General features: G+C 51.4%; 1 protein-coding gene and 1 long non-coding RNA gene across 5 annotated transcripts in view; one reads left to right on the top strand and one right to left on the bottom strand.

The window, feature by feature from the left end:
- The window catches only part of VTCN1 (V-set domain containing T cell activation inhibitor 1), a 40,551-nt gene extending 24,578 nt beyond the window's left edge, over positions 1-15,973 (top strand). The window contains exons 3-6 of one of the 2 annotated variants that reach the window (XM_004689600.2): positions 8,048-8,395; positions 9,239-9,517; positions 11,867-12,036; positions 14,361-15,973. In XM_004689600.2, the coding sequence (XP_004689657.1) occupies positions 8,048-8,395; positions 9,239-9,517; positions 11,867-11,991 (752 nt within the window). In that variant the 3' untranslated portion in view covers positions 11,992-12,036; positions 14,361-15,973. Of the gene's footprint in view, positions 1-8,047; positions 8,396-9,238; positions 9,518-9,833; positions 10,052-11,866; positions 12,037-14,360 lie in introns of those variants that run through there. The other variant, XM_012730101.1, reaches the window with a different exon arrangement.
- Positions 2,496-18,695, bottom strand: part of LOC105854111 — a 25,487-nt gene continuing 9,287 nt past the window's right edge. For all 3 annotated transcript variants that reach the window (XR_001145831.1, XR_001145833.1, XR_001145832.1), the window contains 3 exons: positions 5,522-5,654; positions 4,797-4,930; positions 2,496-3,780 (listed from right to left, as the gene is read on the bottom strand). This is a non-coding gene — a long non-coding RNA (uncharacterized LOC105854111). The remainder of the gene's footprint in view (positions 3,781-4,796; positions 4,931-5,521; positions 5,655-18,695) is intronic.

Here is an 18,695-nt window from a genome sequence, read left to right on the forward strand (position 1 = left end):
GGAGCTTGGTCCCAGAGAAGCCCCCTCTGGGGCTGCATCCTGTGAACTGACTGGGCTCCTTCACACAGAGAATCCCGGCCCACCACCACGAGGTCAAGTCACAGGAAGACTTGGGCTTCTCTCTGTCTGTTTCAGAATGTGACCTGGGGTGGCAGGTGACCCCCCTCAGCTGGTCCACCACATGGGGGGGGACCTGGGTGGCGGGGAGGCCACCACTGTCCTGGGTTTGTTTTGGGTTTGCCGGGCCTTTGGCACAGAGAACACGGCCGTTCGCAGATGCCACGGAGGCGCGGCGGTGAGCGTCCAAGCAAGTGCTGGGGACGGGCCCTCCCGTCAGCCTCTGCTGCATCCCCTGGGTGTCACTTTAATGAAGACACTGAGTGAGTGGCGCCGGCAGCTGTCTTCTCCCAGGCAACTTGTCTGCTGCTCCCCTAAACCTCCTGACTCAAGTCAACTCAGTTGTTTGACGAGTCTATGGCCACGGCTGTCCCCGTGGCAAGCTTCGGCGTGTCCGCGCCAGCGTGCCTGTCTCTGGCCTCCAGGAGGGCGGTGCCTCCCCACAGGGGCCCCAGGCCAAGCCAAGGAAATTCACGGTGGACCAGTTAGCCTAGAGGCGACTTTGTCGCCCAAAATAAATCCTTTCGTCTTAATTTTTTTTCTTTTGGTTGAATTAATTTTCACTTGTAGGGATTCTTTATTCTGGATGCAATTTGGTCACAGGTATTGCTATATCTCTCCGATTCTATGTCTCGCTTTTTTACTCCTTTGATGTCCTTGATGGGCAGACTTCTTAGTTTTCCACAGTCCCTCTCTTTCTCTTTATACCTAGCGTTTTTTGTCATCTGTTTAAGAAATTGCTCCCTATTCCAAGGTCATGAATATTTTCTTCGAGGTTACTTTGCAGGCGCTTATTGGTTCACCCTTCAGAGTTCATCTAAAACCATCTAGAATCAATTCTGCGCCTGATGCAACGTCATCGGCATCACATTTTCTGGGTTCCGTGGGATCTTCCCGTTGACCCAGACACATTTATTGGAAACACTGTCCTTATGGCACTTCCTGCTAGTGTCGTCTTTATCAGAAGAGCAAGCCTCCCAGTGTACAGGACACCTGTTTCTGAACTCGCCAATAATCGTGTATAACTTGGTATTTTCTTATATTATTTTCCAATTTCCTTTCTTGGTCTTGGGCATTTTCTGGGTCATCCCAGCTCCCTCTTACTCTTGTTCTTTCTCATCATAAAACAGATTTACAAGGTGCTATCCACTTTATAGCTGCTCTGAAAGGACCAAGCTTATGTTTATACTTTCTCTGGTTTGTTTTCCTGCTTAATTAATTATGTCTTTCATCTTTATACAAGTCTCTCTTCCTCTTTCCTTTGCTGTCCTTTAATTACTCTTTAGTGTCTTCAAACAAGCACTTCACCAAGGGTGCGTTCAAAAAGCCAATCGATAGTTTTCAGGAGACACGAAAGCCAGTTGGTTTTCCAAAGTAACTCAGTGGTTTCCTTTCACCAGCAGTGTTGAGAGAGCCAGCGCTGGCTCACGCACACTGATGCTGTGGAATCCCCTTGTGATTTTATTGTCATGTTCTGGTGACGGTAGAGGCTGAGTACCTTTTTCTTTCCTTTTTTTTTTTTAAAGATTTATTTATTTGTGCATACAGAACTGGGGTACAGGCCAGAGGTGCAGGGGCGGCGAGAGGCTTCACCAGAGACAGAGCGGGGAGCAGAACAGGCAGATAGACAAAGCACACTGCTGAGGGGAGCAGCTGGCGGGTCAGGAGAGGTCTGCCACGCCATGTGGTCACCTACGGGGCAGGTGGGAATCGAACTCATGCGGAAGTGGCTTTAGCTTCTCGGTGCTGTGCTTTAACCCGCTGCGCCACCAGGGAGGGCCAAAGAGACCACATTTTTTAAGGATCTAAAGATATTCAAATACAGGGGGAAATGCAATGTCCTATTCCTTTATAACTGTCCTGTCTGTCACCTCCTGATAGCCAACCCATCCCTGACAAGTTCTAAGTGTGGATTTCATCAAGCTTACAGTGGAGAGGAGCTGTTTGGAGGAGGGTGAGGGTGGCCCAGGAATCCCCAGGAGGACAGCCTTCAGGGACGGCCCTTGGAGAAGGTGGGAGAGGCTGTGGCAGGCCGCTGGCTCGCACTCCCACTCAGGTGCCTTCGGAAGAGCTTAGGCACCCGACACAAAGGGCCTCCCCTCAGGTCTGGCACCAACCGTGTGTCCATTGGGATATAACTGCACTTTCCAGAATCGGTTTCCTCACTGGCAAGAGAGTCAGGGCTGTTGTGGATTTTATGCGAAGCACCTGGCTCAGTGTAATAATGGTTGCCGCTGCTATTTATACTGATAATTATATTGATGTATTAACAGTAGCAGCGCCACCGGTAACAACTTGCTGTCAGAAATGCAGTCACAGATGCCTTCAAAAACAGTCCCCTTCCTGGCCACCAAGGGGCAGGGCTCCTCCGAGGCTGGGCAGCCAGGCCTGAAGGCAGGGCCCTACCTTCTTTATTTTTTTCTGTTGAATCTACGTATGCATGTGTATGTTTCCTTTGTGAATGCTCCATCTCCAGACCCTGGATAAACCCATCAGGCATGTGTTCATGGCACTAAAAGCACTGAGCAAATTTTGTAGAAAGAATTTGTAGGATTTTTAAAAAGTCATCTAAGGAAATACATAGCAGTGGACTTTTTCTTACACTTTTGTGTGTTCTCATTGTGTTTAATCTTACATGAGGAGGGGGGTGGTCTGCAGGGCAGGCACTCACCTAACCCAGGATTCCTGCTTGCCCTGCTAACTCCTCCTTCCCCAACCAGACCAGCAGGCCATGGTAATGAGCCCTCAGGAGCTGAGAAGTGGTTGCCGGAAGCAACCGGGTTTGCAGCTTTAGAGAGGCTTGAGGCAGGTCAGTGAAGTCCTTCCAAATCTGCACCTGTTCAAGTTCTCAGGATTCTAGAGCTGCCCTTCACCGGCTCCTTGCCCCCTCGGCCCCAACTCCCACTCCCTCAAGGGCCCCAGAGGTGGGGGGCGGGGGGACTAGCTCCCCACTCCACCCCCCACCCAGACACAGCGCTTGCTTCCTACCACTTAGCTCCTGGGGCCAATATCTGCCTGAGAGTTTGAGCACATGTCCTTTTTCGTCAGGAGCAATATTGGCGTGCTGCACGCTGCTTGCAAATGAAATATCATGTTGTCACTTTTAACCATCACTTATTCACCAAACAAATAAATATGTATTGATTGTCTTCTGGGTGCAGAGCCAGGGCAAGTTGCATGGTCTGCCTCCGCGCTGCCTGGTAGTTCTTTTAACTGATGTGCAGGAGAGGGGGCTTCATCGACATGACTCTCACTCCAGCTGCCACTTCTTTAATACAATTTTAAATGGGCGAAAACCTGCAGAGGGCCCTGGAGCGCTGCACGGCTGCCGCCTTTAAATCAGAAGGTTCTCGAGGAGATAGTTCCACAAATTCTCTACCTGTGGGCTCCAGGCCAACACGTTGACATTAATTTAGTAGCACAATTACTGAACTAAGATGTGTCATTACCATTTCATTCTCTCCATAAACTGTGTTAATCATGTAGTTTTTTTTCCAGAAAAGTAATTTTTCAATTCAACTTTAATGGCACTTTATAAACGACAGTCACACGTACCCTCGCTCTAACAGTTACACTTTCTGCATCATTTGTTGAGAATGTCTCTGTATTTCCACCGCCTTCCTTGTCCCCGGTTCACACGTCCACAGATGAGAGGAGGCAATCCTGTCAAACAAGCCTTGTCTCAGTCCTCTGGACGGAGCCCTCATCTCCAGCAGAGCCTTGCTTTCTACGCTTTTCCATTCATTCATTCTTTCATGCATTCACTCAACAAATATTTTTCACTGTAGTAACATACCAACAGGCACATCTTAGGTTGCCATGACAACCTGGGTCCCTACACACAGAAATGAATTTTCTCACAGTTCTGGAGGCTGGGGAGGCCCCCCCCCCCACCTTAAGGTGGCCCCGGCCTAAGGCTTCCATCAGAGACCCTCTGCCTATGTAAAACAGAGGTGATACCCCGCCCCACCCCCCAACTCTGAAACTCAGGAGACAGAAACCCTGCTGGTTTCTGAATCACCTTCAGGATTTTCTACTCTCTTCTGAATTCAAAACTGAGTAAGTCGATGGTCTTAACTCTGAGCAGCCTGACAACCTTCTTGCCTTCACTTTCTCTCCTCTTCACTTCGGCCCCCAGCTGGCAGTGTTTCTCAGCCCTGGCCCCCTCCAGACTGGCCCCTCCTGAGGTCATTAAGTCCATCGACTGCACCTATGATCTCCTTATCAAGTGGTTGTTCAGACATATCCTCAGGGTTCTCTTCAGAACCTTTCCTTTGTTTGCAATACAGATAACCTCAAAGTTTTCCAAACCCTTAAGTTACAGTTCCCCTGCTGCTTAACAATTCCGTGTTTTACTGTAAGCATTCGAGATACGTCACTCCTTCTGCACTCTACTCTTACAAATCTCAATTAAACATCCATTCACAAGCTAAATATTCCACAAAAGACTAGTTCAGCTGAATTTTTCGTGACATTACAACAACGGCTGCCTTTCCAATTTCAGAGTCTAATTCCCACCTGAGATTCCACCAGAATCACCCTTCACATTCACGTTTCTATACACATTTCAAAAATCTTCACCTGTTCCAGTCTCCCACCTGCACAGGTATTGACTTCAGCAGCACCCCACTTCTAAGCATGAATCAGGGTTCTCCAGGGAAACAAAGAAACCGACTCACATGAACCTGGCGCGTGGGACATCCCAGCGTCTGCAATCAGCAGGCTAGAGACCCGTGAGAATCCATGGCTTAGGTCCAGTCTAAGTCCAAAGGTCTGAGAACCAGGAGAAGCCCAAAGCCAGCAGGCCGAAGACCTACAAAGAGGTAGTGCCTCTATTTGAATCTAAAGGCAGGAAAAGGCTGAGTCCCAGCTGAGAACAATCAGCGAGCGGAGCAGCAGAGCTAACTTGGGGCAGCAGTGTTGACCAATTTGGCGGGTCCTCACCTGTGTTTACAGCTGCTTGTTACCACTCAAAAGCAGGCCCCAGGGGAGAAACAACAGGGCAGGATTGTTGACATAGGGAGAGAGAATAGAGAGAGCTAGAGGACATAAAAGGGAGAAACTGCGAGCTTGCTCATGGCCAGATGACTTCTGTCTTACCCCAGATAGTGTCTGCTGACCAGAAACCTCGGTCCAGGCCAAAGCTGCACGTGGCAAGCTGGCAGCTTCTCCACAGCACCCCTACTCCACAGCCAATTAACTGACAAAGCCCAGGCCTGTCCTCTGTTTCCATCACGCTGCAGGCTGTCAGGGGGTGGAGTCTGGAAAGCTCCACCCTCACCTGGAGTTGGCGTTGAGCGCCACCTACCGTTCAGAGGCTGCTTCTCACCTTCCTCTTCTGCAAGGGCCCCTCTAACTCAGCCTCTTGTTCTGTTGAGGGCTTCCATTGCTTGATGCTACACACCTGAGGGACAGCAATCTGCTCCTCTCGGTCTGCTGCTCAAACGTTCATCTCATCCAGAAACATCCTCACAGCAATACCAGGAACAGCGATTCGTCCACTGTCTGGGTACCCTGTGGCCCGGTCAGGTTGACAGCTGAAACGAACCATCACATTTATGTTTAAGACATTTCCTTCCCTGGAAAAGCTTACAAATTAGTGTCTGAGATTGACTAGAGACAAGGAAGAAGAAGACAGCTGCTGTAATGAAGGCAAAGGAATGTGTTAAAGGAGAGTAAAGAAAGAATCTATTAATTTTGCTGTGGTAGATCAAAAGGCTTCGTGCAAGGGCTGCCAGCCTTGAGTGGAGTGGGATTTGGCTAACTGGTGATAAAGGAGAGGAGGGAACAATAAATCGTAGGTGCAAGATGAACAGGAAGATGAAGAGGCACATTGTAAGTGCCTGGTAATCACTGTGGCTGGGATGTTAGATACCAGCCGGTCAAGTGAAAATAATTGAAAAGCAAATCAAATACTTAAAACAGCGTTCGATAAAAGCCAAGGCAGGCCCTCCCTGGTGGCGCAACGGGTTAAAGCGCAGCACTGGGAAGCTGGGCGCAGCCGCCTCAGCATGAGTTCAATCCCCGGAGGTGACCCACAGGGCGCGCCTGACCTCTCCTGACCCCCCCGCTGCTCCCCTCAGCAGTGTACTCAGTTGGCCTGTTCTGCTCCCTGCTCTGTCTCTGGTGGATCCTCTCTCACACACACCCCCACCCCCCGCACCTCTGCCTGTACCCCAGTTCTGTATGCATCAATAAATAAATCTTTAAAGACAAGAAGAGCAAGAACTGGGGGGGGCGGGGGGGGGTTTGCGCTGATCCTGAACAGCAACACTGCACATAGCTCCTTCCGTCACGTCCGGCCAAGTCTCCCACGCCAGTGGCCCGGCGCAGCAGTGGCTCGGCTTTGTCCTCTTCCTCATGAGGAAGTCTCCAAGCACCCTCCCACCCAAGGTGGTTTTGGTTTCTGTCTCTATTATACTGAGAATTGTTTCCTGCTCTAATGTGAATCCACCTAGCTCCATCCCTCATCCATCATCCTTCTCTACTTGAGGAAGGCCTGGGGCCCACGAGGCAGCTCCCACGCCTTCATGCCGGAGGAGGCGAGATCCAGGCTCGCTGAAGAGAAGCATTTCCCTTCCCCTTCAGAATACCCGCCTCTTACAGAGCAGCCATCTCTTGCATTTGAAAAAGAGCAAGCATGTTTTGCTCCCATCTTTTTCCAGGAAAGCAGAAAATCAGTAAATTGCTGGGTCTATGAAAGGGTGTCAGGGTGCATGAGGCTGGAACGCTCGCGAGAAGAGCTTTTATCTCTGGGACACCGACTGGGCGCCAGGCAATGGGTGTTTAGCTTGAAGGCCGCGCTGGTTAATCGAACGTTACTCCACAGCCCTTGGGAGACATGGAAGATCGGCGATTAGGAAAAGGACACTTGGCAACCGCTCCACTGCCCACCTGAGCCCACGCAGGGGCTCCTTTCCATCCGCTCTCTCCTCTGCTGGGCAGCAGCCTCCTGCCGGCCCGTGACCCGCACCATGCCAGGACTTCTCTGCACTGACCTCCCTCAGGGGAGGCCTCTCTCCTAAGCCGCCTGCCTGCAAATGTGCAGGTCTCTTTCCCTGCCAACCTGTCCCTTTGGGGGCAGCTCTTCCTGCCCACTTGTGTCTATGCAAGTGTCTTTTCTCCCCTGTCTCTTTCTAATAAACTTCCTCTTTAAATAACAAAAAAAAAAAAAAAACACAACCCTGACACATTCAGAATATACTTTGAGACCCACCTGAAAGAGAAATGCATGGACAGTGGGTTGGCTGGAGGCAAGTTTCAGAAGCAGGGATACGCTAAGGAAGCTGCGAAGTCCAGCCCAGAGCACCCGGGGCTACTGATAGTGGGCTTTGGGCAATAATGAGGTATTATTATTGCCTCCAGTGCAGAAGGGAAAGCTGGTCAGTGCTTCACAGGCTGCAGGGAATATCAGGGATGTAAGGGATGGGTGCAGTGAACCCCCCGGTACCCTCAGTGAGATTTCCACAGAGGGATATTTGGAGAATCCGGTTAACTAAGAATAACTCCGTAAATGTATAATTGTTTACAAATAAAGCTCACATCCATCTGATTTTGTCCTCCCAAGAGCCTTTACAGGGAAGACTCGTTTTTCTGAGTCCAGAGAGGTTACGTGACTGTCCAAAGTCACGCCTGTCCCATGACACTCTAGGACTCGAATTCTCCTCTTCAAACCCCAAGTCCAGTACGTCCTCTTCTTGAGTTTTTCACGGTGTAGGGAACCGGGTCTCAAAGAATGAACGTGCATGACAAGTCTGTTGCGTCTTCTTGTTCTTTCGTTCCTTCTTCTATCAGTCATCTTCTTTTACGCATCTGCTATTCCCCTGTGCTTCCAATTGATGCCAGAAGTCTCTGGCTCTTAGTAACAGAGGGTTGAAGGCTGAAGTCCTGAGGCTCCCCTTGGCATTGACCCTTGCTCCCTGAATTGCAGGAAGACACTCCATCTCAGTCACTACTCTCACCTCAGCTGGGAACATCGGGGAGGATGGAACCCTGAGCTGCACTTTTGAACCTGACATCAAACTTTCTGATATCGTGATACAGTGGCTGAAGGAAGGTGTTCTGGGCCTGGTCCATGAGTTCAAAGAAGGCAAAGATGACCTGTCAGACCAGGATGAAATGTTCCGGGGCCGGACAGCAGTGTTTGCTGACCAGGTAGTAGTAGGCAATGCCTCTCTGAGGCTGAAAAACGTGCAACTCACAGATGCTGGCACCTATAAATGTCACATCATCACCTCTAAAGGCAAGGGGAATGCCAACCTAGAGTATAGAACTGGAGGTGAGTTACATGTGGAGAGTGGGGAAATGGTGCTGAGAGGTGCTTGGGACTTAAGGGCCCGGACTGCTGATGACACACGTGACCTGCTCGCGTCTGAGCGACCCACATCAGAACAAAGCCCTCCAATTCCACTGGCAGCCACCCTTAATCTAGAACTCACGCCAGCCCCTAGGTAGCCCAGCGTAATAGCAGGTCTTTCGCTCTGGACTCTCACCTCTTGTAAGTTTCCACTGTAGTCCCTGAACTATTTTGCCAAAGCAAATGTAGTCTTTCCTCTGGTGGCAGTAAAAGAACCCTGTGACCTGTCAGGGACTTTTCTGTGCCAAGTTGATCTGACCCAACTCTCACTTTAGTCCCTCCAGGGACTCATGACAGTCTCTACTTTAGCAGAAGGACAAAGGGAACTAACCAAAATAACACTGCCCTGGACACGCACTAATTCTCACCTGGTGAAACCCACACTTCCTCACCAATGCAGCTTCACATATGTTTTTCTGACTGTACAGACAATGGACTGAGATTGGTCCTGGGAAGAGTAAACATATGCTTGAGAAGATGACGATTGTCCTTCCTCTGGTAGAACTCATGGTCTAGAGCTTATGGAGTGGATGGTCAGGACAGGGAAAGAAAAATATTTAACTGTCTATAAATAACTGGTAATGTACATCAGACACTTAGACAGGAATGTAAGTCACAGTGGCCTGGGGCTTCAGAGGAAGCGACTGATCCCATGGAGAGTTTGGCATTTGAGAGGCGCAGACAACCCACTGGGGAAATACCGGGTCACCTCCAAGGCTAAACTGCAGGAAGTAACATCTGCCCTTCGTGACCTTCGGCCCGCAGCCTTCAGCATCCCAGAGGTGAACGTGGACTACAATGCCAGCTCCGAGAGCTTGCGCTGCGAGGCCCCCCGCTGGTTCCCCCAGCCCACCGTGGTCTGGGCGTCTCAAGTGGACCAGGGCGCCAACTTCTCAGAAGTCTCCAACACTAGCTTCGAACTGAACTCCGAGAACGTGACCATGAAGGTGGTGTCGGTGCTGTACAACGTCACCATCAACAACACCTACTCCTGCATGATTGAGAACGACATTGCCAAAGCCACCGGAGATATCAAAGTGACAGGTACATCCTCCCCACCCTGGAAGGGCTCCCCGGGGCGAGAAGAAAACGAGTTAAAAATCTGATTTCTTTAGCAGCTATATTATGTGCCAGGGTGCAGAAAGATCTAGAGCCCTCCCTGAGGCCTTGATCATAACAGCAGGTGGAATTAACATCACATGAGATGGTTAACACAAAACCCCAATGTTTTATGTTCCGAGAGAGCAGCTAGGCTGCTTGCATGTCCTCTAGCTCCCTGGAGCATGTGTGTGCAGGTGTGTGCAGGTGTGTGCAGGTGTGTGCAGGTGCACGCAGGATGCTGAAGCCCTCTCCAATTCAGCAGGTCTGCTTGGGGACGCAGCGGGAACATGACGACTTTTGCATGTCCTGATTCAAATGCTTTTCGTGGCCTGTAACAGAAAACCAACTCAAAGAAGGCTAAGTGAACGAGGGGACTTGTTTAGGAGGGCCAGGTAGGACTAATGTAGCTAAGGGAAATATGGAGACTTCAAGCCGGGAATTTTTTTTTTTAAAGATTTATTTATTTGTGCATACAGAACTGGGGTACAGGCCAGAGACTCAGGGGCGGCAAGAGGCTTCACCAGAGACACAGTGGGGAGCCACGAAGTACACTGCTGAGGGGAGCAGCGGGCGGGTCAGGAGAGGTCTGCCGCGCCCTGTGGTCACCTCTGGGGCAGGCGGGGCTTGAACTCATGCGGAAGCGGCTTCAGCTTCCCAGTGCTGCACTTTAACCTGCTGCGCCACCAGGGAGGCCTCAAGCAGGGTTTTAAAGAAGAATGTTTCTGACCAAATAGAAAGGCCTGAGGTGAGGTGCTCATGCCACCCCAGCAGTCCAAAGAGAGGGAGTGTGAGGCCTGACGGGGAGGCACAACAGGAAGGGAAGGAGGGAGAATCAAAAGCTAGTGAGGAAAAAACTGTCTGGGTCGTGACACAGACCGGAAGGACACGAGATAGGCTGACCCCGCACCCGCTGGCCACTGCCCGCGGTCACTGAGGAGTTCGTGACAGACACCACCACCAAGAGGGGGAACCCCAGGCTGGGGGAGCAGTAAGGGGCTTCGAGACGCTGCGATGCAAATGCCCTTTCAGTGCATGGGTAGGCGCCACCCCAAGCAGAGGAGGTTTGGGGAGAAGGCTGCGTGCCTGTACCCCGGATTTCCTTCCCTGAGAAGGGCTCCCGGCTGTGACCCCGCCACGTCTCCTCACCATCCTCCCTCGCTCCTCCCCAGAGGAGCACACATTAACTCAGCTCATGGGTGAGTTTACTAGAAGAAACTGGAAATCCTCTCTCTAGCCTCAGGCGGTGGGCATCTCCTCTGCTCCTCAGAGGCGGAATCTGCCCCTGCTGAGTCAGCGCTGGTCCCGTTGTCCAGCCGCCGCCCGCCTGCCCGAGGACTGAGCCTCAACTTGCCAGCCGGCTTCATCCGTGATCAAGATCGCCTGGCCAGTTGCCTGGGCTTGTTAACTGAGTCAGAACCCTCCTGGGGCAGAGAGTTTCTTGGGCGCCTTTGAACAACAGAGAACTCAAAAATATTTCCTGAATAATTATGTTTTCAACTGGCACAGACAGTAGCAATGGCAGATTGAGACGTGGCGCTCAGGTCAGAGGTCAAGCGAAGGAAGTGGACTTGGATGACCCGCGCGGTGGAAGTCAGTGCTTGGCAGGCTGACGGGGTCCCATTGCTGGGCTTTTATCGATAGTGCTTCCAGGGGCTGACTCTGCCTTAGCACTTTATAGGCGTTAACTCACGAATCCTTTCAAGAATCCTGGGGAAAAAATCATGTTAGGCTTATTTGAGCACGTCCAGGCTGGCGAGCAACTTTCAAAAGGTCACATGGCTAAAGAGGGCCGTGGACCTGACACTGAATCCTCCTGTGGGAGGTCGGGGAGGCAGAGTAAAAGGAAAGACAAGCAGCGCCATGTCTTCACTCCTGCCTCTCTCTGCTTCAGAATGAGAGCCACACCTCGCCTTCACTGTCTAGGGGGGTGATGGAGCAATGACTTAGACTCAGTGCCGGTCATTGCCGACCGGGGAAAATGTGTCTCTGGGCCCAAGGGCTCAGCCTGGCCAGCAGTTCTTTACTCCATCACCGGGAACAGAGCGCGGCCTGGTGCTTCACCTGGCTGAGTGTCTCCTGGAAGGGACGACGGCAGGGGAGGTCTCTGGCCGATGTTGGTAAGCTACATACAGGAAGGTGGAGGGTGGGGGCACAAAATCACCCCAAAGCGGGGTCCAGCTGTATCAGGAACACTTGTTCTGTTCTTCAGGTGCTTCTGTGTGCCCACCTGCCCCGTGAGGCAAACATCCAGCGTTTGCCCGGGACCCTGAGCTTCCGTTTGTCCCTCTGCAGAGTCTGAGATTAAAAGGCGTAGCCACCTACAGCTGCTGAACTCAAAGGCCCCCCGGCATGCCCCTTCTTTTCTTGCCACCGCCTGGGCGCTCCTGCCTCTGTGCCTGTACCTGACGCCAAAGTAACACGCGGCGGCCACACAGCAACACGCTGGGTCAGCGGCGGGACAGGTGAGCTGGGTCCAGCAGGGCGGGGCCCTTGGGCGGCCGCCTCCGAGGTGCTGCAGGGCCTTGGCTCTTTGGGAAATAGGACTGGTGGAGGTGCCAGTCCTGCAGGTGCCCGGCAAGAATTCGTTAAAGCTTCTGCAACTCGGCAGGAGACACTGACCTTCAGCGCAGGTCCCACGCAGCGCAAGTAAAGGAATATTTAGCTAAGCGCGTTCTTGCTTTGCTCTTGTTTCCGTGAGTCACTCCACTGCTCACACTCACAAGTTCTTGTGCCTGTGACCACTTCACACTGGATGACCATTCCTTAGCCTCGAGGGCTGGCCACCTGGTGGATTTGTCAGGGGTGAAAACTGTACGTCATCTCCAGTTCATACTGGGGAGGGTTTCTTCTCTGTCCCCGTCTGAGCGTGGGCAGGTGACCTTGCCTCCAATGTCCAGTCCGACTTGATGGCCGCGGTCCGAGTTGACGTCCAGTGTCACGGGGGTTTTCTAAACCTTGTGGGCTGGGACTCCTGCCGCACACGCTATCCCAGCAAGAGCCAAACAGCCTCTGGCATGAGCCTCCGAAACCGTTAATAACTCAGAGGCGCAGCACCGTCCCCACGGGGGGTGGTGGGAGAGGTGTAAGCCTTTGTTGTCAGAGTGGAGGCGCCATGGACAGGCTTACAGGACACTGACTCTCTGCAGTTCCAGTATCTGTGTAAATTCTAACACCTTTTCATTTACTGAATCATCCACGAAGGCAAAAATATCCTGCTGAAGAGAAAGAGATGCTGAGCCCTGACTAGTGACTGGATTTCTCTGTCACCCATGAAGCGCCATGACAGGCTCATAGTCACCCCCCTAAGTGACCTCTTCTCGCCCCCCTCCAAAGCCCGTGTCCAGGGCTTGACAGGTGACTCGGCCACCTGTCCTCCTCGACACCTGGACTCTGACTCCGATTTCTGACTATTCTGCACAACTGAGCTCACCAAGTGCCACGTCCCTCAGCTATTCCCAATCCCCCCGGCCTTCCTGCCCTTTGCCATGAACTCTGTAGCCTTTCCTCGTGCTCTCCTCAGACCGTCCTTAGTCCTTCTCACCATCTCACACCAGGACGGGCTGCAAAACCTTGAACTTGCTCCTCCCTCTCCCTATTCCAGGTGACAGAAAGCAAGTGCCAGACAATTATTCCAGCATTCCCTTCGCTCCGAAACTCACGTGACTCTGGCACGTGACTCTATCGCAAAGTTGAAGTCCCCAGCCACAGGGTCACAGCTCGCTACGGGTCCTCCCAGCCTCCCCCACCTCTGCGCCCTGCTTCCTTCAGCCACTGCTGCTACTGCCCGGCCTTGCTGTTCCTCTCTCACTGCCCCTTCCGCAAACCTCTACTCTGTGGTCAAGACCATACCCCTTCATCTGTTTCAAGTGCCTTCTAGCTCTAGAAGCTTCTCTGACGACCCTTCCATTTGCACCCTTGGCAGGCATGCATAACTGACGATCTCTTACGCAGTGCAGGCACAGCCATTCTGACTGCTGTGAAGCGTATCCCAGGCGCACAAAGATCTCCTGGCCTGCTCTTCCCTCCCCTGTGCTCCCGACTCCTACTACCACACAGGGCACAAAACAGATGCTTGGTGAGATGCCACCATCATTTCCAGCCTCCACTGCTGTCAGTGGAGACCCTTGAGGGCCTTGCTAGCTGGAGAAGGAAGCTTTTCTTCTTTCTGATTCCCTGTGAAACTGTAACTGAGAGTGTAATAACCTGCAACTAGAATGTGTCACGTCTAAAGTCAAGCTTATCACCTTTACCTTATATTCCCCAAGAGCAGGATTCTGCAGCCTTTTCTACAAAATCAAAGCCACGATGTCCACCTAACAGCTGGCCACTTGCAGTAGACACAGGGTCAGATGCTTTTAGCAATAGCCAATACCCACTCCTGGCCCTGTGACGGATAACCTTCCATCAAATCAATTTCTTCAACCAAATGAACAGATCACGACTTGAGACACACATTCTAACTGATGATGATATTTTAGGTCACACGCATTTCCCCTGGGGGACACTCAGACAGAAGTCACCTTCTAATGCTACCCAGGAGCCTGCCCTGAGTCACCCTGCTCTTGTTGGCTGAGCTGAGCATCTCTCCTTAGGAGACACTCAGGCAGTCGCCTTCCCTCGCATGGGACCACGGGGCCAGATACAGCATCACAAGACACGCAAGAGCAAATCTGATCTGAAGAAGATATAGTTGTTCGCATCAGGGAGACTCAGTTCTCAGCACTGTTTTATATCAGCAGTTATGTCTGTCAGGTGGCTGTAATGGGGGTCTCGTTGTTATTTTCAGAATCCCAGGAATCTACGGAACTATCGCGCCACAACAGCTGACGTACTTTGATATTTCTGGGGGCCAGTGACTTCATTCTAGGAGTCTGGAGTAAACAAATAAGATCAAGATGCTCCAGGACGCCAACAGCAGCCCACAGAAGACTCCAGAATGAACAAGACACATCTATCTCCAGAGACATATATTAAGCGCCGGCTGAAAGGATACACTTAAACTGCAGGACTGTGTCAAGACCGCCGAGTAAAATGACGCCCAGACACAAGTGTGTCCCCTATCTCAGGGACTCCCCCCCACCCCGGCCCACCAGGAGTAAGCAGGTGGGACAGCACCTCTCCCTTGCCACCAAATGCTTAGTTTATTGCTGTTATGATGCTTTCAGGAAGTTCCCAGGTTTTTATTGTGATATATCCATATTTTTAAAACCACAAATTAAACTGTACAGGATGCTGCAAGAATCTGTTGATGAGCTGTCATTTCACACCCAGAGATGGCTCTATGTTAGTGACGGGTAAAGTGGTTCGCTTTTCCTGATGAAGCTTCCGGAAGGGCCTTGGCCTCTTCCCCACCTGACAAATGCTAAAGAGATGTGAAAAATCATCATGACTTCCACTTAAAAAACGTGGTTAGATGATACTGATGTTCCAGATTATGGGAGCACTTTCCATGTAAAACAAACAAGTGTCACCTGACTTCTCAGGCGACATCCATCCTCAGAGGGAGTCAGGAGGGCTCAGATGGCATCGTGGCATCACAGTGTGAGGCCTCCGCCAGAGCAGTGGGACTCAGCCCCTGGACGTTGCGCCCCCCCCACCCCGGGGTGGAAATGTCTGGAGGCATTTTAGTTGCTACCACTCTGGGGCATCTGGTGGCTGGAACCCCGCTCAACACACTGTCCAGACACTCCCCCAGCAAAGAATCACGTCGAAGGTTAGTCCAATCCGCTGCGTTCAGTTAAGAAAAGCTGGTTTAGAGCAGAAAGGGACCCAGACAGGGTGAGCAGGGGCAAACAAACTTTGTTCCCTAAAAGCCGCACTAGCCTGGCTCCTCACAGCTGCACAGCACAGGAAACCAAATGCCATTTGGGGCAACCAGGAGCTTGGTGGATTTCCGGCCGCTGGCTGGCTCGGTGGTGCTTCCCCTCGGCTGGACCCTGCAGCTTCTGTAGACCTGCCCGGGTTCTGTGTCCAGTTCTCTCGCCCTAAATGTAGGGCCCGGCCAGGGTCTCCTTGTGGCCCTCCCCCTCCAAAATTCAGAGAAAGGCAACAAAGACCTGCACTTCCTTGGGCACAGAGGCCCCGAGGCCGAGGCAGCGGCCGAGGCCAGCCTGGGGGGCTTTGCTGTGGGCAGTGCCAGTGCTGCTGCCAGCCCCTGCCCGGTTCCCCCACCCACCGCGACACGGTCAGAGGAGACGTGACTGCAGAGATCTCAGTGTCGAAGAGGGCAGTTAAATCCCCGTCTCCTAGGCTGCCATCTGCCCGGTTGGCAAAGCAAGTGTGAGGGGCGGTGGGTTACATTCAGAGGCCAGGCCCTGATGCCACTCGGCCTCCGACAGGCTTCGGCAACTGTTTTGTCCAACGAATGCGGGCGGTGGACACCTGTGAGGCTGGCTGGGAGCTGGGTCATTTTCTTTTAAAAAAAAATAATAGTTTATTTTTCTATCATTTTGCACCTTTTTTCATCTCAGTTGTAACCTCCATGGGCTTCCCATCACCAAATCACCCTGTGCCATCACCACAGTCCAGTGCACTCCCTCCCTCCCCAAGCCCCCATTTTTGATCCCATTCCCCACCCACCCCCATGAAATGTCTCTGGTCTAGAGCTGCTCATTATTATTGCTATTTTCTCGCCTGGTCTGTTATACTCCTGCTATGAGTGAAACCATCATTTTTCCTCTTCTTTCCGGCTTATTTCACTAAGCATGATCTTCTCCAGCTCCATCCATGTTGCTGCAAAAGGCATGTGTTTTTGTTGTTTTTATTTTTATTTTTGGGTTGCTGAATAATATTCCAGTGTGTATATGTACCACATCTTTATAATCCAGTCATCTACTTTTGGGCATTTGGGCTGTTTCCATGCCTTTCCAATTGTAAATAAAGCAGCAATAAACATGGGGGTGCAGGTATCTTTTTGAATCAGTGTTTTGTGTCTTTTGGGTAGATACCTAGGAGTAGGGAAGCTCCATGTTTAGCAGTTTGAGGAACCTCCATACAGTTTTCCATAGTGGTTGTACTAGTTAACATTCCCACCAGCAGTGCAGGAGAGTTCTTTTTTCTCCACATTCTCGCCAACATTTGTTGTTGCTAGTTGTTTGAAGATGTGCCATTCTCACTGGGGTGAGGTGGTATCTCATGTGGTTTTAATTTGCGTCTTCCTTATTACAAGTGATGTTGAACATTTGTTCAAATGCTTGTTGGCCATCTGTATTTCCTCGTTGGAGAAGTGTCTTTTTAATTCTGGGAGCTGGGTCATTTTTAAGGACAGTCCACTAGATTTTACCAGCGTGGTGTGCCTGGGATGCCGTGTGGCAGTAACAGGTTTGGACAGGTAAAAGTGGAAGACTACTTCTAGGTGCACAAAGCCATCACTCCAGTGTCAACCAAATCTGACTTTCATCAAATTTTCAAGTCTTAGAAGTAAAAGAAACTCTAGGCCTTTCACTTCACATGAAGACCCAGAAACGCGGGGTAAAGTGTGGGGAATTGGCTGTCCTTGGGCTACACAACTTGCTAAAAGTGACACTGGTAATTAGGTGAAGGGATAAATGCCGCAGAAAGTTTAATTGCGGGGGCCTCCCTGTGGCCCGGGGCTAAGTCTCAGCCTACCAAGCCACCTCTGTGGCATGAGGTTGATCCCCAGCCAGGGAGGTGACCCACAGGGTGCAGCAGACCTCTCCTGTCTCCCCGCTGCTCCCTCAGTGAATTTCAGTGGAGTTGCCTGTTTTGCTCCCCGCTCTGTCTCTGGTGCATCCTCTCACCCCCTACACCTCTGACCTACACCCAAGTTCTTGTATGCATAAGTAAGTAAAATAAATCTTTAAAAAATATATTCAGGGCCCTCCCTGGTGGCACAACTGGTTAACACTGCAGCACGAGTTCAATACCTGGCCAGGGAGCTGGCCCACATGGCGTAGCAGACCTCTCCTGACCCGCCCGCTGCTCCCCTCAGCAGTGCACTTTGTCAGTCGGCCTGTTCTGCTCCCCACTGTCTCTGGTGAATCTCTCACCACCACACCTCTGGCTGCACCCCAGTTCTGTTCTGGCTGCACCCCAGTTCTGCGAGTATAAGCGATTGCTTTATAACAACGCCCTGCTGCATTCCCAGTCTCAACAGCCTTTGGCAAGAAGAACCCAATGGTGAAGCTAACTGTGAAAGCAGAAACACAGTCTTAACCTTGACTTTGACTTTGACCTGAACTATCCAGGTTAATTCCTTGGCCTTGTCCATGAGCCCACAGCAAATACATTAACCAACAAAGGTGCCCTGTCAGCTGAAGTATGAGAACCAGAGTGAGATGCGGCTCAGACATCTGGGGAAAGTCAAATCTAGAAGCTAAAACCTAAAACATTTCAGAAGCATTAACACACCGGAGAGAACAAACAAGCCAAACCTCAAGGTAAAGTGTCAGCTGCCAGACCGAACCCAGACTGGAGTGTATATAATGCATGGTGAGCCCCATCTACGCTTTGGTTATGGGGTGGGGGTCAGGGTCCTTCATGGTCCCCCATAAAAAGCGCTGCCATGTTGTCTGGCTGTAATCGCCTGCGGCTGCATGCCTCATACCACCACCAGCGGCTTAAACAATAGGATTTATGTTTGCACAATTCTGGGGGCTGGAAGCCCAAGGTCAAGGTGTTAGGGGGTCGGTTTCTCCTGAGGCTTCTCTTCTTGACTAGCAGAGGGCCACCTGGGCACTGTGTCTCACAGGATCTTTTCTCTCTGCACATACAACTGGAGGTCACTCCCCCTTCTGAGGTCACATTGGGTTAAACCCCAACCACATGACCCCATTTACCCTGAATACCTATTTACTGGCCTTTTCCAAATACAATCTCATTTTGAGGTACACTGACATGGGGGAGGGATGGCACAAGTCATTGCACACTACAAGAGGGCGCTCATGAAAGTCAGCTATGGCTAAGCACCTGTGTTGGGCACAGCGAGCGAGTGTGACGGCAGCCAGGACAGGAGAGATAGGAGCAACTTTGCCTGCTCCCCCTATTTGACCAAGAATACTCGGTGAATGTTTAAACAGTTGGGGCGCAACAGAAAGCCTCATCTAAATAGCTGCGATTCCATCCAGGTCAGAGGCGCCTCGAAGACTCGAGAGCGCGCTGC

Source organism: Condylura cristata, unplaced genomic scaffold (assembly GCF_000260355.1).
Source record: "Condylura cristata isolate star-nosed mole 26May11 unplaced genomic scaffold, ConCri1.0 scaffold00026, whole genome shotgun sequence".
In the NCBI taxonomy this organism is placed as follows: domain Eukaryota; kingdom Metazoa; phylum Chordata; class Mammalia; order Eulipotyphla; family Talpidae; genus Condylura; species Condylura cristata.